General features: G+C 42.6%; 1 protein-coding gene across 1 annotated transcript in view; it reads left to right on the forward strand.

The window, feature by feature from the left end:
* CLPTM1L (CLPTM1 like) overlaps positions 1–26,116 on the forward strand; it is a 358,381-nt gene that overhangs the window by 237,943 nt on the left and 94,322 nt on the right. The window contains 1 exon segment of the mRNA XM_029589936.1: positions 18,137–18,171. Coding sequence (XP_029445796.1) covers positions 18,137–18,171 — 35 coding nt within the window.

Below are 26,116 nucleotides of genomic sequence, written 5' to 3' on the forward strand. Positions count from 1 at the left end.
ATGGGAGATTATAATTACCTCAGTATTGACTGGGTAAGTGAACATCAGGGCATGCTAGAGAGAGAAAGTTCCTGGATGGAATAAAAGACAGTTTTATGGAGCAATTGTTTCAGGAACCGATGAGAGAGGGAGCAATTTTAGATCAAATTCTCAGTGGAGCACAGGATTTAGTGTGAGAGTTATCAGTGGTGGTGCCACTTGGCAAAAGTAATCATAATAGGATCAAATTTGAATTAATGACTGGAAGGTGGACAGAATGTAAATCCACAGCTCTAGTGCTAAACTTTCAAAAGGGAAACTTTGATAAAATGAGAAAAATAGAAAAACATATGTGGACATTGTTAAAAACATGTGTGGACATTGTTAAAAAAAAAAAAAAAAAAAATCCTAAAAGCACAGAGCAGATGTATTCCATGCATTAAGAAAAGTGGAAGGAAGGCAAAACGATTACCGGCATGGTTAAAAGGTGAGGTGAAAGAGGCTATTTTAGCCAAAAGATCTTTATTCAAAAATTGGAAGAAGGATCCTTCAGAAGAAAATAGGATAAAGCATAAGCATTGGCAAGTTAAATGTAAGACATTGATAAGACAGGCTAAGAGAAAATTTGAAAAGAAGTTGACCATAGAGACAAAAATTCACAATAAAAACGTTTTAAAATATATCCGAAGCAGAAAGCCTGTAAGGGAGTCAGTTGGACCATTGGATGATCAAGGGGTTAAAGGGGCACTTAGGGACGATAAGGCCATCAAGGAAAGATCAAACGATTTCTTTGCTTCAGTATTTACTGAAGAAGATGTTGGGGAGATACCCGTTCCGAAGAAGGTTTTCATAGTTGATGATTCTGATCAACTGAACCAAATCATGGTGAACCTGGAAGATGTGGTAGATCTGATTGACAAACTGACCAGATGGTATACACCCCAGGGTTCTGAAAGAATTAAAAAATGAAATTTCAGAACTATTAGTTAAAATTTGTAACCTGTCATTAAAATAATCTGATGTACCTGAAGATTGGAAGATGACCAATGTAACCCCTATAAAAAGGGCTCCAGGGGTGATCCGAGAAATTATAGACCGGTGAGCCTGACTTCAGTGCCGGGAAAAATCATGGAAACTGTTATAAAGAATAAAATCACAAAACATTTAGATAGGCATGGTTTGATGGGACACAGCCAACATGGATTTACCCAAGGGAACTCTTGTCTCACAAATCTCCTACATTTTTTGAAGGGGTGATTAAATATATGGATAAAGGTGAACCGGTAGATGTGGTGTATTTGGATTTCCAGAAGGCATTCGACAAAGTCCAGCATGAGAGGCTTCTAAGAAAACTAAAAAGTCATGGGAAAGGAGGCGATGTCCTTTTGTGGATTGTAAGATGGTTATGTAGAGTAGTTAAGTCTCAAGAGGATTGTGATGAATTGTAGGGAGGAGCTTTTGAGACTGGAAGATTGGGCTTCCAAATGGCAAATTAAATTTAACGTGGACAAGTGCAAAGTGATGCATATAGGGAAAAATAACCCTTGCTGTAGTTATACAATGTTAGGTTCTATCTTAGGAGTTACCATCCAGGAAAGAGTTCTAGGTATCATAGTGGATAATAGATTGAAATTGTCATCCCAGTGTGTTCTGGCGATCAAAAAAGCAAATAATGTTAGGAATTATTAGGAAGGGACTGGAAAATAAAACTGAGGATGTCCTAATGCCTCTGTATCGCTCCATGGTGAAGACCGCACCTTGTGAATACTGTGTGCAGTTCTGGTCATTGCATCACAAAAGGGATATAGCTGCACTGGAGAAAGTGCAGAGAAGGGTGACCAGAATGATATGGGGCATGGAACAGCTGCCTTGTGAGGAAAGGCTAAAGAAGTTAGGGCTGTTCAGTTTGGAGAAAAGATGACTAAGGTGGGGGATATGATAGAAGTAAACAAAATCATGAAAGGACTTGAACAAGTTAATGTAAATCGGTTTTTTACTCTCTCCGGTAATAGAAGGACCAGGGGGCACACCATGAAGTTAGCTAGTAGCTCATTTAAAACAAATTGAAAATTCTTTTTCACTCAGCGCATAGTTAAGCTCTGGAATTCATTGCCAGAGGATGTGGTTTTAGCAGTTAGTGTTACTGGGTTTAAAAAAGATTTGGATAAGTTCCTAGAAGGTAAATCCGTAAACTGCTAATACAGAAATTAATAAGCAGTAGTAGCTTGTGATCTATCTAATGTTTGGTACTTGCCAGGTACTTGACTTGGATTGGCCACTGTTGGAAACAGGATGCTGGGCTTGACCCATTATGGCATTTCTTGTGTTCTTTTGTTCATCCCCTGAGCTAGAAAGTGTTTCTCTGCATGGCCTTTTGTAAACGTTCAGTCTCCTGCAAAGCCACCCTCTTATATTGTCAATGGAGATATTATGTTTGGAGCTAAAAAGATCAGTTGAGGAGGTCAGCTGATGCCTCAAGGGCACAGAGAAAATTAATGTTGATCCCTTTGCCATTGGTAACTTCTCCATATTTGCCAGACATATTCTCATCTGTTCCCATGTGGACCAATAAGTTAGCACTTTTCCCAACAACATGAAGTATTGGGTCTATCACTTCAGCACAGATAACACCAATGCCCATCACCTCTACCATATGAGGTAGGTTTATTAAGGTTATACCAAGTCCCTCTTTTTAGAACCTACTCCTCTTCCCCCCCCCCCCCCCCCCCCCCAATACACACATCCTAACCTACCTACATTCTTTACAAGTGGAGGAGCTGGAATCCATGGGCTTCAATATTGATAGCTCCAAAGAGTATGTTTCTGAAGAGGACTACTCTGTATATCCCCCTTAGATTCCTCTCCAGAATACATTTTTAATTCCAAAGGTAACACTTCTTGGTCTTCTGAAATATTTAGACACATCTAAAAAGTTGAGATTAACACTTAATTCTTGTGAATGGGTCTATAGAATATAATCTTAAGTAAATGCTTTCTGCTTCCAGAAAAGATTAGAACATGGGAATTACAACAAGCTAAAGGTGAGTAAGGAAAGTTGGGCAGTTGGCATTGAAACAGGGCATGGCATCATATATAGGACCTTTTGTTAGGCCACATTTAAGAGGGAGTCTAATAACTTTTTGAAAGAGAAAATTGGTCAGATCTGCTTTTTAGGTTCTGATCTTGGGAGATCGAATTTTTGGACTGGGAAACAGACTTGGTCAGATTATTTTCCCCTTTGCTTTTCTTTGTTGTCAAGCAGGGTTAAATCAGCCATAACCGGTGGGTGATGTCATCCAAAGGCAAAACACAGACCCAGATCTCAGAGCTCAGAAGTCTTTTTGAACATGTGTGTGAATTCCCGCATGTGAACATGGTCTTCATGCTCAGTTGTATTGGACTCTGACACATCCACTATTTTGTTATCTTCGCTCACTGCTAGATTGGATGCTACTTTAGATGCTGTTGCAGTTTTGAAAAATTGATTTGGTGCAAGGTCACATCCTTGCGTTCCTTGGTTTTCATCCAAATTGATCTCCCTCAAGCGCTGTATGAGAAAAAGCTGAAGGCAGATAGTGGAAATTGCCTATAGTCATCAGTAAGAAGAATGTGCTGCTGTTCACAGTGCCTTCAGTATGGCATTTGTAGGTACGCAGAAACTGTTCTATGTAGCTTGTCTCTAGTTTTCTTTAAATCATCCAGCTTGATGTGATCAAGCGTTTTGTCCTCTCGCCGTCCAATCCGTCAGAAATGGTTGATTTTGATTGTGACTTGTTAACCAACCTTTGTGGTTAAAAAGTATCAGATCTTCAAAATCGGCTGTGTTTCTAATTTTTTCATCATAGATCAAATTGTGCAGCCTGTGATAATGGAATCCATTTTCTCTTGTTTCCCTTATGGAAATTGACAATGCTGTAGCTTGTTTAAAATGCTCCTCCTGTCTCTTAGATGTTTATCCTTTTTAAATGGTGTAGGGACTCGAGGGGTTATTTTTGCCTTTTTTAACACAACTCATTAATCTCTCTCTTCAGGAGGGTTATGTTCCTTGACCTCCAAGAGGGTTGAAGTACAGCCTATTCTTAAGTAGTGCAACTTGCCTTCGCAAGATCCAGGTAGTTAAAGGTCAATTTCCAAACTCCCATCTTTCAGTAAATTGTTGAAGGGGAATATATTGACTCCACTCAAATTATTTCTTAGAGGGTAATGGTATTTTGAATACACATCAATGTGGGATTTGCATGGGTCAAAGTACTAAAACCTTGTTGGGCTCGGTCTCTGATCACCTCTTGCAGCAGATGGATCCGCTATTATGGTCTTTAGACATATCCACCACATTTGACACAGTAAATCGTACCACTCTTTTAGAGAGATTAGCCTCCTTTTGGATCGGTGGGCATGTTTAGGGTTGATTTCAGTCCTTTTTGTCTAAGTGAGAGTAGCAAGTTGTTTTGAAAACCTGGTCCTTGTTGTGGAAAGCCACTCTTTTTGGAGTGCCCTGGGGCTCAGTATTGTCCTCTGTTTTATTGTCTCTACTTGTGGCCTCTTTGTGATTCTGTAGCATTGTATGGGATATCATATAAAATGTATACGATGATACACAGTTGATTTACATAAAAGAGGTATATTAACTTCTTCCAAAGTGTTTTTGCACCATTAATATCTGGCTGAAGTAAAACAGTTTATTGCTTAATTCATGCAAAATAAAGGCCTTGTATTTGTGTCATATTCTCCTTGATTTCACTCTTTCAATTTTGACAGTGTTTCAATACATTTTTCAGCAGAGATTCATAATTTTAGAATTTTATTTGATTTACAATTTACAATGCATTTACAATTGAAAGCTGTGCTAAAAGTTTCTTTTTTAAAAATTGCGCCTGATTCAATGTTTGATGTATATTGCCAATTTAGGACTTTCACTTAATAGTTTAGGCTTTCATGGGGACTTCAATTGATTATTATAATTCTGTGTATATGAGGGTCTGCCCAAATAGCTTAGAGCCTTGTAACTTCTCCTAAACACTGCTGTGGGTTTAATTATTCCCAGCAGCTTTCAGAAACATATTTCTCTCATTTTGTGGGAGTTGTATTAGCTCCCTGTTGCTTTTAGGATCTCTTTTAAAGTCTTAGTTTTAGTATTCAAGATTCTAAAAAGAAGTAGCCCACAATATTTGAAGGACCTGTTATATCCATGAGTTCCTCGCTGCACACTATCAGGCCAATACTGTAAAGTGTGCTCGGCCGAGCACACTGTTTAACACACAGTTGTATGCGCATTTTCGATGCAAATGCATGTTGATGAGACTATTAGTTATGCCCCTGGGATACTGGAAAAAAATGTGCAGTCAAGCCGCAGCCCAACAAAGTGTAAAGAAAAGCAGAAAACACTGCTTTACTGTACACCCTCCGACTTAATATCCTAACGATATTAAGTTGGAGGAACCAAAAATGTTTAAAAAAAATAAATTTAAAAATTAAATTAAAATAAATGTGCTGGCTGGTCAGGTTAGGAAAATGGATGCTCAATTTTACCAGCTTCTGTTTTCCTAACCTCTGGCTATCAGCGGGTTTGGAAAACAGACGCTCATAAAATTGAGTATCTGTTTCCTGAACCCGCTGACAGCCACCTCTCCTGGGTTTCCGCTAATAAGGAGGTGCTAGGGACGAGCTATTGTTCCTAGTGGTTAGTTTTTAGTGTGACCCGTCATTTAAATACAGGATCGCACGCCCAGGCGAGGTGACTGGGCGCGTTGGTAGAGCGGGCGCCCGTTTTCCCGCGCTTCTTATTATATTGGCCTGTATGTTTCGCAGACCAACAGTTGTTGGCTGTTTCCTTCTTATGATAAGGTTTGCTTGCAGCTTATGTGCAGGTGCATATTTTCAGCAGGTGGTCCACATTATGGAATGCTCTTCCTTTAGAATTACATATGCTAACTGATTTACAGACATTTCAGGAAAAGTTGAAAACATATTTGTTTTTGCAGGTATTTGGAAGATTTAATGTTGCTCTTTTATGGTAACTGTTTTATTGTTTGTTTTTTTTAATTGCTTTGATTATTTTTGTTGTGAATTTTTAATGTTTTACATTATTGTACCTTGCTTAAAATGCCCCTTTGTTAAATAGGCAAGTAAGAAAACACTGAATAAATAAGGTCTTCCAGTTGTTCATGGTACAGTACCTGTCCAAATTTTTCAAAAACTGAAACCTCTGATGGACTTGGGAGACCCTTGTCAGACTGAGTTCCATTATGCTTTGGAGGACGCAGAGAAATGTGGTAAGCAGCTAATCCAGTCTACATCTGAGGCTTTTGATTCTGCAGACAGAACCTTCTCATTCACCTCTGGAACCAGGAGGCTCACATCGTTTCGAATGAGCAGACTTCGTCTGGATTTTCATGATCGCCTGGCGGGAAAAATCTGTTCCGGGACAAGTTGCAAGAGATAGTGGGCTTAATTCACTTCTTTCACTGTCTGCAGTACCAGCAGACCATCCTAATACATCCAAGTGGCTATACTTCTCCTATAGGCTGCCTTTTTATCAGGCAAAGCATTTGTCTTTTCCAGAGACATCAAGCCCCATCCTCTCATCTTCAACAGCTTCTCGCCAGGGGTCAGTAAAGAGAATGGCAACAGCTTAAGGTGCACCAACAACCAAATCTCACGCCTGGGGCTAGTTTTAGGAACCCCTGATAACCACCTCCCCGCTTTCTCCAGTGGGGGAAAGGATCCAGCTTTTCTTACTGGAATGGGGCTTGTGTCACAAAGAATAAATGGGTCCTAAGAATTGAGAAATTTGGCTACGACTTGCGTTTTTCATGTCTTTCCCAAAAGATGGATGTCAATATTCATAAGAATATAAAAAATTGCCATGCTGGATCAGACCAAGGGTCCATCAAGTTTATTTATTTATTTATTTAACAGTTTTATATACCGAAATTCTTGTAAAAGGTTACAAATCAGTTCGGTTTACATTGAACAGTAACAGTGCTTCAGAAAATGAAAGCAATTACATTGAACAGTAACAGAGCTTCAGAAGAGAACAATTACAAAGAACTAGGGATTCCAGTAAAATAATCAAGCAGATAACATTGATACAGAAACCGTGTATTGGAGAGAGTAAATATACTACACACGTGAAAGCATAGAGTAAGATCTTCAAAACTACGAAACAGTAAACTAGGGATTGACGATAACAATTGGTAGCAAAAAACAATATCATGGAAACTGAGGGACATATATCAGGGTGTCACTCTACAATATAATAGGAGGCTGGTGGGGTTAAGATTAGGTATGAGAACCGTAGTGGAGGCAAACAGAACCTTAGTAGTGGAGCTAAATCTGGACATGAATTTTTTAGACTAAAGCGATATAAATGATAGGAAGAGTCAGAAGTACTACTCATGATCGGGCAGGTTTTAATTCAGAAGATTATCTGAGTAGGAAAAGGCCTGATTAAACAACCAGGTTTTGAGTCTTTTCTTAAAAGTGACCGGGCAGTGTTCAAGCCGAAGGTCTGGGGGAAGAGAGTTCCAGTGTTTTGGACCAGACACTGAGAGGGCTCTCGTTCCTAGATTTATATGCTGTTCTTACCGGCCTGGATGGTAAATGCAGTCTAAGAGGGATCTTGAGTTCCAAAGGTGTGATGTTGAAAATCGCTTTGTGGGTGATGGTTAGAGCTTTGAACAGGATTCTGTAATTGATAGGGAGCCAGTGGAGGATCATGAGGTTAGGGGTGATTGGGTCCCATTTTTTGGATCTGGTTAGAATTCTGGCTGCGGCATTTTGCACCATCTGTAATGGCTTGATAGTATTTGCAGGGAGGCCGATCAGAAGAGAGTTGCAATAGTCTATTTTTGAGAAGATGATTGCCTGAAGTACTGTACGGAAGTCGTGGAAGTGGAGGAGAGGTCTAAGTCATTTTAGAACTTGGAGTTTGAAAAAGCAGTCCTTGGTAGTGTTGTTGATGAAGCTTTTGAAGTTGAGTTGTTTATCCATGAGGACTCCCAAATTTCTGACTTGGGAGGAGAAGGTGGGAAGGGTTGAAGGATGGGGGTTAGACAGTATGAAATTGCCGTCGTGCGCGATAAGTAGATATTCCGTCTTTTTTGTGTTCAGGATCAAGTTGAGGCTTGATAGAAGGTTGTTTATGGACTTGAGGCAGGTGTCCCAGAACTCGAGGGTTTTGTTTAATGATTCGGTGATTGGTAAGAGAATTTGTACGTCGTCTGCGTACAGATAGAAGATTAGATTGATTGGAGAGGAGATGGCAGAGAGGGAGGAGGTAAATATTGAAGAGGGTTGGGGATAGTGAAGAGCCTTGGGGAACTCCCAACGTAGAGCAGACAGGTAGGGATTCTTCATTGTTGATTTTGACCTTGTAGGTCCTGTTTTGAAGGAATGACCTGAACCAGCTTAGGGCGGTGCCTTTGACGCCGATGTCCGACAGACGATCTAAAAGATAGGCGTGGTTCACCGTGTCAAAAGCCGCCGAAAGGTCGAGGAGAATGAGAAGACTTGGTTGTTTTTTGTTCAGACTTGTAAGTATGGTGTCTGTGAGTGTGATTAAGAGTGTTTCAGTGTTGCGGGCTTTCCTGAACCCGAACTGAAATGGGGAGAGGATTTTGTTGTTCAAGAATTCTGTGAGTTGCTGGTTTACTATTCTTTCCATTCTTTTCATTCAAGTCCAGCATCCTGTTTCCAACAGAGGCCAAACCAGGCCACAAGAACTTGGCAAGTACCCAAAAACCAAGAAGATCCCATGCTGATACAAGTATGAACATAAGAAATTGCTAAGCTGGGTCAGACCAATGGTCCATCAAGCCCAGCATCCTGTTTCCAACAAAAGCACCCAAACACAAAGAGGATCCCATGCTATTGATGCAATTAATAGCAGTGGCTATTCCCTAAGTAAACTTGATTAATAGCAGTTAATGGACTTCTCCTCCAATAACTTATCCAAACTTTTTTTGAACCCAGTTACACTAACTGCACTAACCACATCCTCTGGCAACAAATTCCAGAGCTTAATTGTGCATTGAATGAAAAAGAACTTTCTCCGATTAGTCTTAAATGTGCTACTTGCTAACTTCATGGAATTCCCCCTGGTCCTTCTCCAAAAGTGTAAATAACCGAATCACATCTACTCGTTCAAGACCTTTCATGATCTATCATATCCCCCCTCAGCCATCTCTTCTCCAAGCTGAAAAGCCCTAACCTCTTCAGCCTTTCCTTGTAGGGGAGCTGTTCCATCCCCTTTATTCAGTTCTGACCCTGCCTGGTCAGGTGAGTTACAACTTGGAAGTAAATCTCCCTTTTGCTTCAGAAGACCATATAACCAGTCCTGCAATAATGTGGCATGGAGTTCTACTCCTGGTTGGTACTTAGCCCACCTGACTTCTTGGGAATTAAGGACCATCTTGAATTTGCGGAACCTGAACAATTTGCTGATCTGGGAGAGGTTCAGATTGAAAATACCTATAGTACCTGAATGCAATCTGCTTTGAATTGCTGAAAAGCAGAATGTTTAAATAATTTTTATTGATTTTCCAACAGTTTTACAGCACAACTTCTGAACAGTACAGGGTCATTAGTGTGGTCTTTCTAATGGCCTGACATATGGCACACACATAAGAAAACAAAATACACATTTAGGTAAAATGTATCTCTATCCCAATTTCTCTTGTAGGCTTAATAACCCAGCCATCTAATAATCATTGAGTTCTAGGCTCCTGGTTCAATGAGGCAAAACTTGTAAATATTGGTCCCATATATGTAGAAATGTTCTGTTCTTTTTAGTCATATCTAACTTCTCAGCATATTTTTCATAAATACATATACTATGCAGGAAATTGCAAAATTGTGTTAGGGACATCAGCCCCTACCCAGCATTGTAAAATAACCTTTTTTGCCACCAGAAGGTCTTTACTTATCCTTAGCCTACTAAATTTCTGACCCAAAGCCACCCCCTGCAATAGATAAAATAGCAGTACATTCAGGTCAAATAGTAATAATATCGTTGTCACACAATGAATATATTGAATGACTGACTTCCAGTATAGTTTTATTATAGGACATTCCCAAAATTAATGACTTAAAGGCCCCATCCCTTCTTTACATTTAACATCAGGGTTTTATATTGCATTTCTCGCAGTCTTATATTGCTCGTTATTGAGCGTATGTGTTTAAAACAAGGCACATATTGATCCTGTGTTAATGTTAGTCATCTCTGAATTCCAGCTTCTGAGAATATGCGGCTTATTCATTAACAATATCTTGTAAAAATACAAAATGGAATGGTGAAGTCTGATCCACCACATCATCGCTATCGCTATCCCAATCCAATATCCTGAGAGAATTATTATGCCTGGTTTGTAAATATAGAAAAACACAACAAAACAAACGATGGAGGTAAACAGGGCGAGCTGGCTTCGTGGGCTACAATAGCTTGCTGGATGAATGAGGTAGTCACTGCCACGTATGTGGATGCTGAAAAGTCTTTACCTAATCAGGTTAGGGCTCGTTCTACTGGGGCTCTGGCAGTATCATGGGCATCAACATTTGCCGAGCTACAACATGGTCCTCCTTTACACACCATTTCCAGGTATTATCATCTGGATGTGCAGGCCCTGGAGGACACAGCCTTTGTACGTTCAGTTTTGACAGGACCACGGGCAGCCTCCCACCCTATTTGGGAGTAGCTTGGTTACATCCCACTGGTCCTGAATTAATCTGTCTGGGTGCTAGGAAATGAGAAATTACTATTTACCTGATCATTTCCTTTTCCTTAGATCAGACAGATGAATTCAGCTTCCCGCCCTTGGTTGCCGAATGATTGTGCTATGGTCCTCCTGCATAGCTACGTGTTTCAGGGGTTAGTGCCAAATATTATTCCAGTCCTTAGGCTAGTGTTAATGTCTGAGCTTAGTGTTTCCTTTTGGCTGAGTACTGAAATGGTTATCTGTTATTAATCAAGTTTTTGACTAGTCTGTCTACATTTGGCTTTTGAAGAGAATACTGGAGGTTTGATGTCACTGCAGGAGTATGCATACTGTGATGTCAGCTTTGCTTTGTCTCCATTTGCTGGTGGAGGTGCATAACCCACTGGTCCTGAATTCATCTGTTTGGTCTAAGGAATAGGAAATTATCAGGTTAGTAGTAATTTTTCATTTTTTGGCACTTCAAAGTGGATTACATTCAGGTCTGTAGGTAAATTGCTTTCCAGGAAGCAAACACTAGTTTTATCTCTGTGCATGGGGATAATTTTAAATTTCCTATCAAGTCAATATTTGTTCAACAAATACTTTATTGCATCTGGGCATCCTTGTCCCAGGTGCCTGTACCATGCATGTATGCAGTTCTTAGTTCTCACCTGCACAAATTTATTTATAGGTTGTTGCTCATAGCTCATTGTACACACATCCTTGAGGACAGTGAAGACCTGGGCTTGGCAGGCTTTTTTTGCTGAAAAACCTTTTCGTGCAAGAGGACAGTATACTCTTCCTTATTAGGTTTTTTAACTGACAGTAAACGTTCCTTCTGTGCTGGTACATGTAGTACATCTTTAATGGGTGGTATTTGGATATGCTTCATAGTCAGGCCGAAATAGTAAAGTGTGCTCCGGCGGAGCGCATTGTTAGCCCGCGTTTGGCCGCTCGTTTTCGACGTGCTATTTTTACCCCTTATACAGTAAGGGGTAATAGCGCGTCAAAAACGCATGGCCAACACCCCCCCCCCCCCCCGAAACTAATATTTATTTATTTATTTGGCACTTTTATATACCGATATTCTTGTAACAAGTTACAAATCACCTCGGTTTACATTCAAACAATAACCTTTGCACAAGGATGCATTACATTGAACAGGGAGATCAAGACTTGGAACCAACAAACGGGGATAAACAATTAGGTAACTTGGTTAGAGTATTACAGCTGAAGAACATTTGATGGTATATCAGTCCTCAGAGCAGCTTGCTAGTGAAGTAGTTCAACTAACAAAGCTGCCTGACATGAACCCGAATGGTCATCCGAGTTGGGCAAAGGCTTCGTCAAACAACCATGTCTTTAATCTTTTCTTAAAGGTGTTTGGGCATTGTTCTAGTCTAAGCTCAGGAGGGAGGGAGTTCCATTGCAAAGGTCCCGACATGGAGAGGGCTCTCTTCCTTAATGTGGATTTAATGGGGTGGGCCAGCAGGGTGTCTCTGTATGCTGATCTCACTGGTCTGGAAGGCATGTGATGTCGAAATGGGAACTTAAGATCCAGGGGGGAGTTATTGTGGATGGCTTTATGGATGATCGTTAGAACTTTGTAAGAGATTCTGTATTTGATTGGGAGCCAGTGCAGGTTCCGCAGGATGGGTGTTATGTGGCCTCTTTTGTTGGTCTTTGTCAGAATCCTTGCTGAGGCGTTTTGAAGAATCTGTAATGGTTTGATGGTATTAGCTGGGAGGCCTAAGAGAAGAGAGTTGCAATAGTCTAACTTTGAAAATATGATGGATTGGAGAACTGTTCGAAAGTCCTGGAAGTGGAGGAGGGGGTCTCAAACGTTTTAAGACTTGAAGTTTAAAAAAGCAGTCCTTGGTGGTGGTGTTGATGAAACATTTGCAGTTCAGTTGGCTGTCCATGATGACTCCTAGGTTTCCTACTTGGGAGGTGAAGCCTGGTTGGTTGGCAGGGTGTGTGTTGGACAATGGGAAGTTTCCTTCTTGGGTAATGAGGAGGATCTCCGTCTTCTTGGTATTCAGGATCAGGTGACGGGCTTTTAGAAGGTTGTTTATGGATTGAAGACAGGAGTTCCAGTATTCCAAGGTTTTGAAGAGGGATTCAGTGATTGGTAATAAAATCTGAACATCGTCTGCGTATATGTAATGGATTAGGTTTAGTTTTGTGAGGAGTTGGCAGAGCGGTAACAGGTATATGTTGAATAGTGTTGGAGATAGTGAGAAACCTTGTGGGACTCCCAGGGTGGCGCTGACAGGGTGTGATTCACTGTTGTTGATTTTTACCTTGTAGTATCTATTTTGAAGGAAGGACTTGAACCAGTTGAGAGCGATGCCTTTGATGCCGATGTCCGATAGTTGGTTGATGAGAATGGCGTGGTTCACCGTATCAAATGCCGCCGATAGGACCAGGCGAATGAGCAGGCATGGTTGTTTATTGTCGAGAGTCAGGAGGGTAGAGTCGGTCAGTGAGATCAGAAGGGATTCCGTATTTCGGGCTTTGCGGAAGCCGAATTGCGATGGGGAGAGCAATTTGTTGTTTTCCAGGAATTCTGAGAGTTGCTTGTTTACTATTTTTTCCAAAATTTTGGAAATAAGTGGTAGGTTTGCAATGGGGTGGAAATTGGCCGGGTCGTCTGGAGATAGATTAGGTTTTTTCAGCAGTGGTTTGAGGATGGCAAGTTTGAACTGGTCAGGGACTATACCTTGAGATAACGAGCAATTGATGATCTCTGCAATAGGTTTACCGATGACTTCTGGGATGGTGATGAGAAGGTTGGTAGGGATCGCGTCCATTGGGTGGGATGCCGGTTTTATCTTCTTAAGCACATTTTCGATTTCTAGGGATGAGGTGGACTCAAAGGTTCCCAGGATAGTGGTCCTAGGTGACGACAACATGCTCGTGTATCGTGGACGGAGGTCCAGGTTATCCGTCTGGGAGGCCATGAGATTTGTGATTTTGTTCTTGAAGTATATGGCTAGTTCCTCGACTTTGCTTTCGGCTTGGTCTTCTGGGATGGGTGCGGAGGCCGGTTTGGTGAGTGAGAAGACCAGAGAAAATAGAGCTTTTGGATCGAAAATGAAGTGATGGATTTTTTGTGAAAAGAAGTTTCTCTTTGCTCGGAGGATGGCGATCCTGTATTGGTGCATGAGGGATTTGAATGCCTGCAGGTTAGCAGTTGAAGGGGTTTTTCGCCATGTTTGTTCTCTCTTTCTGAGTACTCGCTTAACAGTTTTTAGTTCAGGAGTATACCACGGTTTCCTGTTGTCCTTGTTTGATTGTAGTACATTGGTGGTTAAAGGGCAGGTTATATCTGCCACTTTTTTGGTGATTTTGGACCAGGAGGATGAGGCTGAGATTGCGTCTGATACATCTAGATGTTCTAATTCAGGAGCCAGGTGAGTGCTGAGGGTATCCTTGTTACATAATTTCCTGAATTGGACTGTGGTTTTTTGAATCGGTGAGGGGGTGGGTTGGCTATATTTCAAGGAAGTGGAGATCAACTTATGATCTGACCATGGGATTGGTGAGTAAGCAGTGTGGGAGGGGGAAGGATGAAGCTCTCGTTTATGAAAATTAAGTCCAACATGTGCCCTGCTTTATGTGTGGGTTCCTTGATGATTTGCTGATGATTTGATGATGAAGCAATGAAGCCAAGCGTGTTAAGGAGAGTATCGCAGCTGGCTGAGCGGGAGGTTGCATCTACATGGAGGTTGAAATCTCCCAAAAGTATGGCAAGTGTGTCCATGTTGATGTGATTAGCTATGAGTTCAATTAATGGAGAAGAGTCAGATTCAAGGCAGCCTGGGGGGGCATATACAAGGCCTAACTGAAGTTGGGTGGACTTAAAGACCACGAGCTCTAGGGGAGATGAAGTTTTAGTAAGCTGAAGGGTCAAACCTAGATTTTGTTATGCGGCTAATAGTAGACCGCCTCCTCTTTTCTTTATCGGTCTGGGGATAGAGAATATATCGTAAGAATGTTGTGGAAGTTGGTTAATTGGCACAGTGTCTTCTGGTCTTAGCCACGTTTCAGTGATAGCACATAAGTCTGGTTGGTCTTCCATGAGGTAGTCATAGAGATGAGTTTTCTTTGAGAGGGATTGTGCATTGAGAAGAGTTAGCGAGAGTATTGTGAGGCCTAGTAGTTGGTTTAGTGGTGAAATCATGATAGGAATGAGCCTTTCTTGTTGGATGGAAGGCGAAGTGTGTTTGATTACTGTGGTTCTCCTGATATTGTGGATGATTGGAATAGCATAGGCGGTCATAGTTTGATCTTGAGGGAAGAAGCGAAGGTCGAGTAGGGCCTATGCAAGGCTGAAGAGAGAGAGCAGTGGGTCCCTGGTTACTGCTTGCTGCGGGGCGGGTGGGGTGGGGGGAAATGGGCGCGCTAAAGGTGGAATGAATTTGGTTAGAATTCTGAAGGCTTTCCTAAGGTGCTGCACTAAGGGGCGCACAAAGGAGTCTGCTCCTTTGTTGCACGGCGCACAGCGCCTGGGAGCCGCGAAGATTTAAAGGGCCGTCGAGCTGTCCCCGATTGGCTGCAACGTCAGCTGGTCCCAGGCTGCGGATTGGCCGAAGAGGAGCAGGAAGAAGAAGAGCTCCGTTCCCGGCTTGGACCGCCTCGTGGATGGCGCTGGCGGTCCAAGCTGTTGATGGGCCTATTATTTATTCCCGCGCGATCCAGAAAGTTAAATGTGCAGTCAAAGGCTGACGTTAATTTCGGCTGGCACCAGGAAAGTGTACAGAAAAGCAGAAAAAACTGCTTTTCTGTACACTCTCCAACTAAATAAATAAAAAATAATCAAAAATTTAAAAAAAAAAATTTAAAATCTGCCTGTGGCCCACGTGTTGGAAGACAGACGCTCAATTTAGCCGGCGTCCGTTTTCCAAACCTGAGGCTGTCAGCGGGTTCGAGAACAGACGCCGGTAAAATTGAGCATTGGCTGTCAAAACCCGCTGACAGCCCCTTCTTCTGTCAAAAAAGGAGGCATTAGGGACGCACTAGTGTCCCTAGCGCCTCCTTTTACCACGGGTCCTAATTTACATACCTGGGCTTTCTAAATCGCGCGCCTAGAAGAGTGGCCTGTGTGCACGTCGGGAAAGCGGGCGCTCGCTGGCTCTCCCGCGTGTTTTTCTGTATCGGCCTGTCAGTTAGCACTGTTAGCTATCCCTTCTCCATTGCCTATAACAAAAACACTTTTCCTGTTTGCTAGGTTCACTTTATCCATGGGCACACAAAAAAAATGTTTTAATGGGCAGACTGTACCAAGTAATCCATCTTCCTGACCATATGTTGCATGAGTTGGTGAGAGCTGGGACAAGTCGCTTTATCAAGTTTTTGGATTTGATGGCCGGGACCTGCCTGCTTTCCATCCCATTTATGCTGGATATTCGCAAGTGACTCCTGCTCTCTTGCGGAGCAGGATGTCGACTCACAGTAGAGAGCATCTTACATGGCAGTCGAGGGTCAGATTGCAGGACAATTGAAGGACAAGGCTTTGATGGCCATGCTAATCTTTGTAAAGGGGGGTTGGCTCATATGGCCAATCCTGCTGCAGTACAATTCTAATAGTGTTTGCAAAATTAAAATTTAGCATGAACTCAGTGTGCAAGTGGGGGCATAAATAGCTAAAAATAGTTGGTGTATTTGCTTATATGTAGTGATTGAATTGTGTATGCAACTGACATATGCTATAGCCCTAAGGTAAAACAAAGAAAATAGATGCCAAATGTCTTTATCCAATATTTATTGAGGTGGAGACGTATTTAAAAACAACTGCCCGACTCAGGCCGAGTTTTGCCGCTCTTTCAGTGGCTGTCTCAGGGGCTTAAGTGTTCATTTGGATTGAAAAGCATTCAAAATGGTTTTTGAAAAAAAATGTTTCTCAAGACTTGTGATGCAATGTCATTTGAAAGTCAAATGCCCGAGAGAGTGGAGACCACACATCTGTTCGTGGAGTACACGGCACCATTTTGTGAATGGAGTCTACATGAATGTGTTATTTCAGATACAACATAAGATATACTTCCATTGCGGATGACTTTCAAATGACATTGCATCACAAGTCTTGTGAAAAAAAGTTTTTGAATGCTTTTCAATCCAAATGAACACTTAAGCCCCTGAGGCAGCCGCTGAAAGAGCGGCGAAACTCGGCCTGAGTTGGGTAGTTGTTTTTAAATACGTTTCCACCTCAATAAATATTGGATAAAGACTTTTGGCATCTATCTTCTTTGTTTTACCTCACGGCTTTTCTAGATCGCCTACCTTCTTGTTTCTTGGGTCCATATGCTATAACCCTATGCATCCAATAAAGTATTCTTCTCGAACGTCAGTGTGATACGGAGCTCTTCACAGATTAAAAGGGGCTGTGTGTGTGTGGGGGGGGGGGGGATTAGGCTGAGGGCAGAGATGATTTGTATCTGACATGGCTGCATATGATGTCTTAGTATATGCAGTTGCCTTAATATACGTTTTTTTTTATTTAAAGCATTGCCATGTCAGATTGATTTTTGTATTTTCAAGTGTGTTGGAGAATGTGATGATCTCTGATTACGTTATATTGAATCTTACAGAATTAAGGCTGGCGCATTTAAAGGTTCTATTCATTCAGATATTAATTTTTATTGACAATTTTTTAAATTTTTATATCTTTTTTTTTTTTGTAATCCTCAAGAATATTACTCACAAGCGCATAATCTGAGTATATTCTTGAATTGCGATCATGGCCATGTCTGGGCTGCCCTCTTATTGCATCCTGGCAGAGATGTGCGAGCTACTGCTTTGTGGAATAGAGCTGGAAAGAAGATTGTGTTGAGCATGGCACTATGAGGCAATGCACACTCATGGTCCCTGCAGCAGCTCTGCCCCCTTCTATGAATTTTCTGTTTGAAGTGGAAAGTGAAAGTGATGCAGGGAGGTGGTACAGTCAATAGCTTGTGGGGACAGGGGTAAGAGGGGAGGAATGAACATGTTGGGAGTATGCAAGATTGGTTTTCTTTTGATTTTTATGGGTTGCTCTAATATACATGAATGTGTAGAAAGATACATATATCCAAATAAGTATTGCTGCCAGTTGCAAATTTATTTTGAAATTGGTTTCTTAAATATATTTCGCTCTAGGAAGAATGGTATAAATTGTCAACTAATCAGCCTGAAAACTCATTTATTTAAGCAGGTTTATGAATAACTCCCAGAGCTAGATAGTATTTGAGTCTGTTATGTCTAATTTTTATTGTATATTGAATCTTTTATATACTAGATATATTGCAATATTCATGCATTAGTTATTGTTTTATATTTATTCCATATCATGTTTTATGTTTTGATGCTTATGTATGCTTTAATTTGACACTGTATAAATCTTTGGATCTACGGTTCATAAACTTGTAAATAAATATTTGTTACTGCATATGTAAAAATCCTTTCTATAATTTTCTTTGCAGCTGGTATTCCTGGTTGATTAACAGCTTTGTGAATGGTAAGTATTTCAATTATTTCATACTACAAATTACATGCTATTCTTTTTATAAATCTTTTTATAAATAGTATATTTATTTATTTATTTAATTAAGGTTTTTATATACCGGCAATCATGAGAACATATCTTGCTGGTTTACATGAAACGGGAGTGCATTAAATACATCAAACTAGAACTCAGGTGACTGAAAGTACAGTTACAATTAACAAGGGTGGCAGAACTTGGTGAAGAGGAAGAAAAAGGAAAGAATAAATGGTTAAACTATATACAAGTCACATTACAAGTTATGTACAAATGGCATGATTAATGGCTGAATGTTTTGAGGAGTCCTTGGGTTGTGTCCTTGGATTGTGTCATTAAATTGTGTCTTGGAAAGCTTGCTTGAATAACCAAGTCTTAAGTCTTTTCCTAAAAGTTGGGAGGCAAGGTTCCAGTCTGAGATCTGTGGGCAATGAATTCCACAGAAGGGGGCCAGCTGTGGAGGTGGCGCGATCTCTTAGGGTAATGTGTCTAGTCGTTTTTGCAGGGGGAACTTGGAGTGTGCCTCTATAAACATCTCTGGTAGGTCTTGTCGAGTTGTATACTTGGAGAGGAAATTGAAGATCGAGGGAAGTGCATTGATGTATAGTTTTGAAAATGATACATATGGTTTTGTACATGATACGGAAGTATACGGGTAGCCAATGTAGCTCTTTCAGGATGGGAGATATGTGGTCTCTTTTTCTTGTGCCTGTTAGTAGTCGGGCTGCTGAATTTTGCACCATCTGTAATGGTTTGGAATAGGAAGAAGGCAGACCTAGCAATAGGGAGTTGCAATAGTCTAATTTTGAAAAAATGAATGCCTGGATGATCGTTCTGAAGTCTTGAGCATGGAAGAGAGGTCTTATCCTTTTCAAAACCTGGAGTTTATAGAAGCAGTCTTTGGTTGTTTTGTTGATGTGTGCCTTGAAGTTTAGCCGGTTGTCCAGTAACACTCCTAAGTCTCTAACTTGTGCAGTAGGTAGGTTGGTGGGAAGAGTAATGTTAGGTGTATTGTTCTCGGGAGAGATGAGTAGGATTTCTGTCTTGGAGGAATTTAAGATGAGGTGAAGGCTGTTGAGAAGTTGTTTGATTTTTTGGTGGCATGATTCCCAGTAGTCAAGAGTTTTAGAGTATGTGTCTTTGACGGGGATGATGATTTGAATATCATCTGCGTATAGGAAGTACTTTAGATTGAGGTCAGTGAGAAGTTGGCAAAGAGGAAGCAGGTAAATATTGAATAGAGTCGGAGATAATGAAGAACCTTGTGGGACTCCTATGGCAGAGTCAAATCTTGAGGATTCCTTGTTTTGGAGTTTAACTTTGTAACCTCTGTTGTTGAGAGAGGTTTTGAACCAAGATAGGACGGTGCCGCAGATTCCTATGGACGATAACTGGTTTAAGAGGATGGTGTGGTTGACCGTGTCGAACGCTGCTGATAGGTCTAACAAGATCAATAGAAAAGAGTTTCCTTTGTCGAGGCCCAGTAAGATATGGTCTGTCAACGAAGTGAGGAGGGATTCTGTGCCTCGATTTTTACGGAAGCCGTGTTGTGGGATGAAGAGAAGATTGTTGTCTTCGATGAAATCTGAGAGTTGAGAGTTCACTAGTTTTTCCATGATCTTGGCGATGAATGGGAGGTTAGCTATGGGGCGGAAGTTGTTAGGGTCCTTCGGGTCTAGGTTGGGTTTCTTTAGGAGCGGTGAGATTGAGGCCATTTTAAGATCATCTGGGAAGGTTCCTTGGGCTAGAGAGCAGTTGATGATATTTTTCAATGAAGTGGCTATTGTGTCTGGAATAGATAGAAGAAGTTTGGAGGGGATGTGGTCTGCAGGATGAGACGAAGGTTTCATTCTTCTCAGGATGGTTTGTATCTCCGTGGAAGAGACGGGTTCAAAGGTGTTTAAGCTGACGTTTTTGTGGGCAGGTTGTTGATATGTCTGGAGGTCGGCTGTATTGGAAGGCAGTTGTGTTAAGAGATTGGTGATTTTATTTTGGAAAAACTGAGCGAGTTCTTCCGCTTTGGGTTGTGCCATGTTGCCTGGGATTTCTCGCGGAATGGTTTGAGTGAGGCTGGAGACATAAGCGAAGAGGGCTTTGGCGTCAAAAACCAGGTTGTGAATCTTAGATGCATAATAGTCTTTTTTTGATTTTGAGGTGAGAGATTTGTACTGGTAAAGTGTGGATTTGTATGAAAAAATGGTGATGTCACAAGGGGTTTTGCGCCAAGTCGCTTCTTTTTTTCTTAAACTTTGTTTCAGTTTTCTGAGTTCATTAGTGAACCACGGTTGTCTGTTGGATGCATTGGTGTGAGATCTTTTTGTAGTTGAAGGACAGAGCTTGTTGGCTATGTTTTCTGTTATGTTGTTCCAGGAGCGAATGGCAGTGTTCGGGTCGGTGAGGTCTAATAGGGGTAGCTGTGAGACCAATTGGTTGTTAAGGTCTTCTGGTGAGCATCGCCTCTTGTAGTGGAATGAAGGAGAGGGGGAGTAGGGAGTGTTGGATTTTTTCAGCGTGAATGAGGTAGAGATGAGAGTGTGGTCTGACCATGGAACCTTTTTGTTCTTCAAATTGGATGTAGTCGTAATGCCCTTGTTGACGAAAATCAAGTCCAGAGTGTGACCCGCTTTGTGTGTGGGTTCGTTGACTAGTTGTTGGAATCCCATAGCAGACAGGGCTGTGATGAGTGTTACGCAGCTGTTAGATGGTGAGGGATTGTCTATGTGCAGATTGAAATCTCCTAAAATGATTGCTGGAGTATCCAGGTTGATGAGCATGGTGGTGATTTCAAGGAGGGGGGAGACATCTGCTTCTAGGAGTCCCGGGGGGGCGTAGACAAGAAGGATTTGAAGATGTTGTGAGGTGAAGAAGCCGACTTCCAGTTTTGAGTTAGAGCTGAAAGGATGTTGGGAGAAGTTAAGGCTTTTTTTGGTAGCCAGAAGGATGCCCCCTCCTCTTTTTTTCAGTCTCGGGAGTGAGAAGAAGTCATAGGTTTGTGTAGGTAGTTGGTTTATTAAAGCTGTATCTGAGGGCTTAAGCCATGTTTCGGTTACTGCACAGATATCTGGCTTGGCGTCGGTGAGATAATCATTGAAAATTAGGGATTTCTTCGTTAGAGATTGTGCATTGAAAAGAGAGAGTGAAAAGAGGGAGAGGCCTAGAAGCTGGGTAATTGGTGTGATCAAGATAGGGGTGAGGGTTTTTAAGTTATTGTGAGGGGCTCGTCTGGTAGATGTTCTTTTAGATAGGAGGCGGTGTTGTAAGATTGGTATTGGAAGAGCAAGAGACATTGTGGGAGGTTAGCTGGCTGGCGCAGAGTGTAGGCGGATGGCAGATGGGAGGATAGGCTGAGATTAGGAGATAAATAATTGGTTGGTTAGTGCTCTGGAAGAACGCTGGAAGGATGCTTGCTAAATGGGCGCAGACTGGTTGCTTGCTGAAAAGGCGTAGACTGGTTGCTTGCTGAGAGGGCGCAGACTGGTAGCTTGCTGAAAGGGCGTAGACTGGTTGCTTGCTGAGTGCTTGCTGAGAGGGCGCAGACTGGTTGCTTGCTGGGAGGGCGCAGTCTGCTTGCTGAGAGGGCGCAGGCTGGTTGCTTGCTGAGTGCTTGCTGAGAGGGCGCAGGCTGGATGCTTGCTGAGTTTGCTTGCTGGGTGCTTGATGGGAGGGCGCAGGAAGGTTGATTACTTAGAGGGCACTGTAAGGGCGCTGGGTGGTTGCTTGAAGGAAGAGAGCTGGAAGGACGTGAGCATGTTGGACGCTGGTTGAGCTCTAGTGTAATATTGGTGTGAAACTGCTCGGGGAAGCGAGGGTCGAAACGAAGGGGCGAAACAAAGGGGCAGGCCCCTTTGTCGCGCTCCTTCGTGCGCGCGACGCCAGGGAGAGTGGTAGTTTAAATACCCCGCCGGTCGCACCTCTGACGTCACCGCCGCGACGTTTTTGTGGGCGGTTCGGGGCGAAGGCTCGCGGCTCGGCTCGGGGCCTGCTGGTGGCGTGGGCTCGTGGTCCGGGTCGAGGCCAGCTGGAGGCAGGGGTTCGCGGCTTCGATCGAGGCCGGCTGGAGGCGGAGGATCGCGTCCTTTCAGGTAGGTGAGCAGCTGAAGAGAAGGGCCGGCGATCGGCGAGGGAGCCCGATCGGGGTGAGCGGAACAGGAGGCCTTACCCCGACGGGCTTCAGCGCCGAACGCGCAGGCCAAGTTCACCGCTGGAGCCCCGTGGAAGGAAAAGGAGGAAGAAGAGGAGAGCGGCAGTTTAAATACCCCGCCGGTCGCACCTCTGACGTCACCGCCGCGACGTTTTTGTGGGCGGTTCGGGGCGAAGGCTCGCGGCTCGGCTCGGGGCCTGCTGGTGGCGTGGGCTCGTGGTCCGGGTCGAGGCCGGCTGGAGGCAGGGGTTCGCGGCTTCGATCGAGGCCGGCTGGAGGCGGAGGATCGCGTCCTTTCAGGTAGGTGAGCAGCTGAAGAGAAGGGCCGGCGATCGGCGAGGGAGCCCGATCGGGGTGAGCGGAACAGGAGGCCTTACCCCGACGGGCTTCAGCGCCGAACGCGCAGGCCAAGTTCACCGCTGGAGCCCCGTGGAAGGAAAAGGAGGAAGAAGAGGAGAGCGGCAGTTTAAATACCCCGCCGGTCGCACCTCTGACGTCACCGCCGCGACGCTTTTGTGGGCGGTTCGGGGCGAAGGCTCGCGGCTCGGCTCGGGGCCTGCTGGTGGCGTGGGCTCGTGGTCCGGGTCGAGGCCGGCTGGAGGCAGGGGTTCGCGGCTTCGATCGAGGCCGGCTGGAGGCGGAGGATCGCGTCCTTTCAGGTAGGTGAGCAGCTGAAGAGAAGGGCCGGCGATCGGCGAGGGAGCCCGATCGGGGTGAGCGGAACAGGAGGCCTTACCCCGACGGGCTTCAGCGCCGAACGCGCAGGCCAAGTTCACCGCTGGAGCCCCGTGGAAGGAAAAGGAGGAAGAAGAGGAGAGCGGCAGTTTAAATACCCCGCCAGTCGCACCTCTGACGTCACCGCCGCGACGTTTTTGTGGGCGGTTCGGGGCGAAGGCTCGCGGCTCGGCTCGCGGCCTGCTGGTGGCGTGGGCTCGTGGTCCGGGTCGAGGCCGGCTGGAGGCAGGGGTTCGCGGCTTCGATCGAGGCCGGCTGGAGGCGGAGGATCGCGTCCTTTCAGGTAGGTGAGCAGCTGAAGAGAAGGGCCGGCGATCGGCGAGGGAGCCCGATCGGGGTGAGCGGAACAGGAGGCCTTACCCCGACGGGCTTCAGCGCCGAACGCGCAGGCCAAGTTCACCGCTGGAGCCCCGTGTTTTTCAGTGTTTTATTAGCTGTCTTGTAGTCGGCATAGTTCATCACAAAATACAAAAGTTATTTCTCAGATTAACAGAGTTCAAGTGTTTCTCAAAGGTCATTTGTTTGGGCTCCTCGCGGGGGGGGGGGGGGGGGGATTTCATATTTTGAGAAATCATCTCAGGATCATAGCATAGTAATATTTATTTAAGATTTTTTTTTTTTGTAATATACCGGTGTTAGTGTGTATATCACATCGGTTTACATTATAACAATAGCTTGGAAAATACATAGAACAGGGATATACATTAAAACAGGGAAGTAATAAATGCCATGTGAACGAGTAGAGAGGCATAGAAATATAGAGTAACTGGCAGAACGGTTCAGAACCTAAGAAGATAAGGTTCAAAGTGCCAATTCATAACATGTTGCAAATATTAATGTATAACGAGGTAGATAACAATAAAACATAAACATATGTTAATTATATACAATATGTACAGAAGTGCATAGATGTACAGAAATAATATACCAGGTGATAAGAGAAAAAGATTATCCAGTCTATCCAGCCACCTTGTACACTATGCTAAGAATACATCCCAGTTGCCAGCTACAGTCAGACCATCTAGAAGGTTTGCCTTTATCCAGGGCACTTTTTATTTTTGTCATCCTCCTTTATACTCCATCTTTGAACAGAAGAACATACAAAATCCCTACTTAATCCATTCCAGCATCTACCTTTTTCATGCCTAACCATAAAGCTCTGTAATAATCGAAATAACCAGCAATATTAGTGTGACTATTTCCTGAACATCCTGTCTTCTAGTTCATTGGGACTCATAAAAATAACATTTTCTAAAGTTTTTCTGGATCCTAATTATTTGTATAGTACTATTAACTAGTGGGTACGCAGAGTAGCTTTTTCATGCCACAATTTTTAAAACATAAATTCAATTAGAACTAACATTTAAGTTTGTAGGATGTGAAAGATGATTAAAGATATGTAAAACTTGCAGATTTAAGTTCACAAGAAATTTCATGGGAAATTTCACAGGATTTAAGCATGTACAATAATGGAGGAAAATCTGTGCAAACTAAAACTTGCCAGCAAAGGCTGCTGAGCATGCAGGGACAGGGAACCAAGCAGCACTTGACCAGTTATCACTGTTTGTTTTTTGTCTTGCAAAACCTCTTCCCATTTTTCATTGTTGTATTAGTCTTATCATATCGATAGTTATGCTTTCTGGCACCATTTGAAATTGTATTATTTTGTTTTGCTGCTACTGTATGCTGGTTTCAGCAAGCCCTCTACTTTGCTGCAAACTTGCTCAGTTTTTTCTTAATATCTTGTTAATTCTATATTTTTATTTTGCATATAAACTTGATCGGTTTTAAACGTACAGAATTACCTTAGTAAGAAATTCACCATCAAGAAAACAAGATTTCAGTCGCATTAATTACATTTCTCCATTTTGTGCCCTTCTCCCCCAAACCTAAAAACAGAAATCAAAATCCCCAAACCAGAGAGGAAATAATTAAATCCTGTATAATCTAAGTATCAATTTGTAGGTAATAACTAGGGGAATCTTTATTAAGATACAGGATGCACTCTAAATACCGGAACTAAATCTGTGGTTTCACAGCGTCTTTCATCTTTAGTGCAGAGTTCTCCATTAGGAAGGGGTGGATCATGACCTAGGCCCTAGGCATTAAATATTGTTTAATATATGCCAGTGATGAAGTTGGACACTGAGCTGGTGAGGAAATTATTAAAACATGAACATGGCATTTTCTACCAGTCTCAGAGCATATATATCCAGGTATTGAAATCTGTAAACATGTAACTCTGTGCTGTGAAGGCAAAAACTCATAAGAAACATTTTTTAAAATATATTCGAAGCAAGAAACCTGTGAGGGAGTCGGTTGGACCGTTAGATGACGGAGGGGTTAAAGGGGCCATTGCAGAAAGACTAACTGAATTCTTTGCTTCTGTGTTTACTAATGAGAATGTTGGGGAGATCCAGTTCTGGAGATGGTTTTCAAGGGTAATGAGTCAAACGAACTGAACCAAATCACTGTGAACCTGGAAGATGTAGTAGGCCAGATTGACAAACTAAAGAGTAGCAAATCACCTGGACCGGATGGTATGCATCCTAGGGTACTGAAGGAACTAAAAAAAGAAATTTCTGATCTATTAGTTAAAATTTGTAACCTGTCATTAAAATCATCTATTGTACCTGAAGACTGGAGAGTTGCCAATGTAACCCCAATATTTAAAAAGGGCTCCAGGGGCGATCCTGGAAACTATAGACCAGTGAGCCTGACTTCAGTGCCAGGAAAAATAGTGGAAACTATTCTAAAACTCAAAATCGTAGAGCATATAGAAATACATGGTTTAATGGAACACAGTCAATATGCATTTATTCATGGGAAGTCTTGCCTAAGAAATCTTCATTTTTTTGAAGGGGTTAATAAACATGTGGATAAAGGTGAACCAGTAGATGTAGTGTATATGGATTTTCAGAAGGCGTTTGACAAAGTCCCTCATGAGAGGCTTCTAAGAAAACTAAAAAGTCATGGGATAAGAGGCGATGTTCTTTTGTGGATTACAAAGTGGCTAAAAGACAGGAAACAGAGAGTGGGATTAAATGG

Source organism: Rhinatrema bivittatum, chromosome 2, assembly GCF_901001135.1.
Source record: "Rhinatrema bivittatum chromosome 2, aRhiBiv1.1, whole genome shotgun sequence".
Taxonomy (NCBI): Eukaryota; Metazoa; Chordata; class Amphibia; order Gymnophiona; family Rhinatrematidae; genus Rhinatrema; species Rhinatrema bivittatum.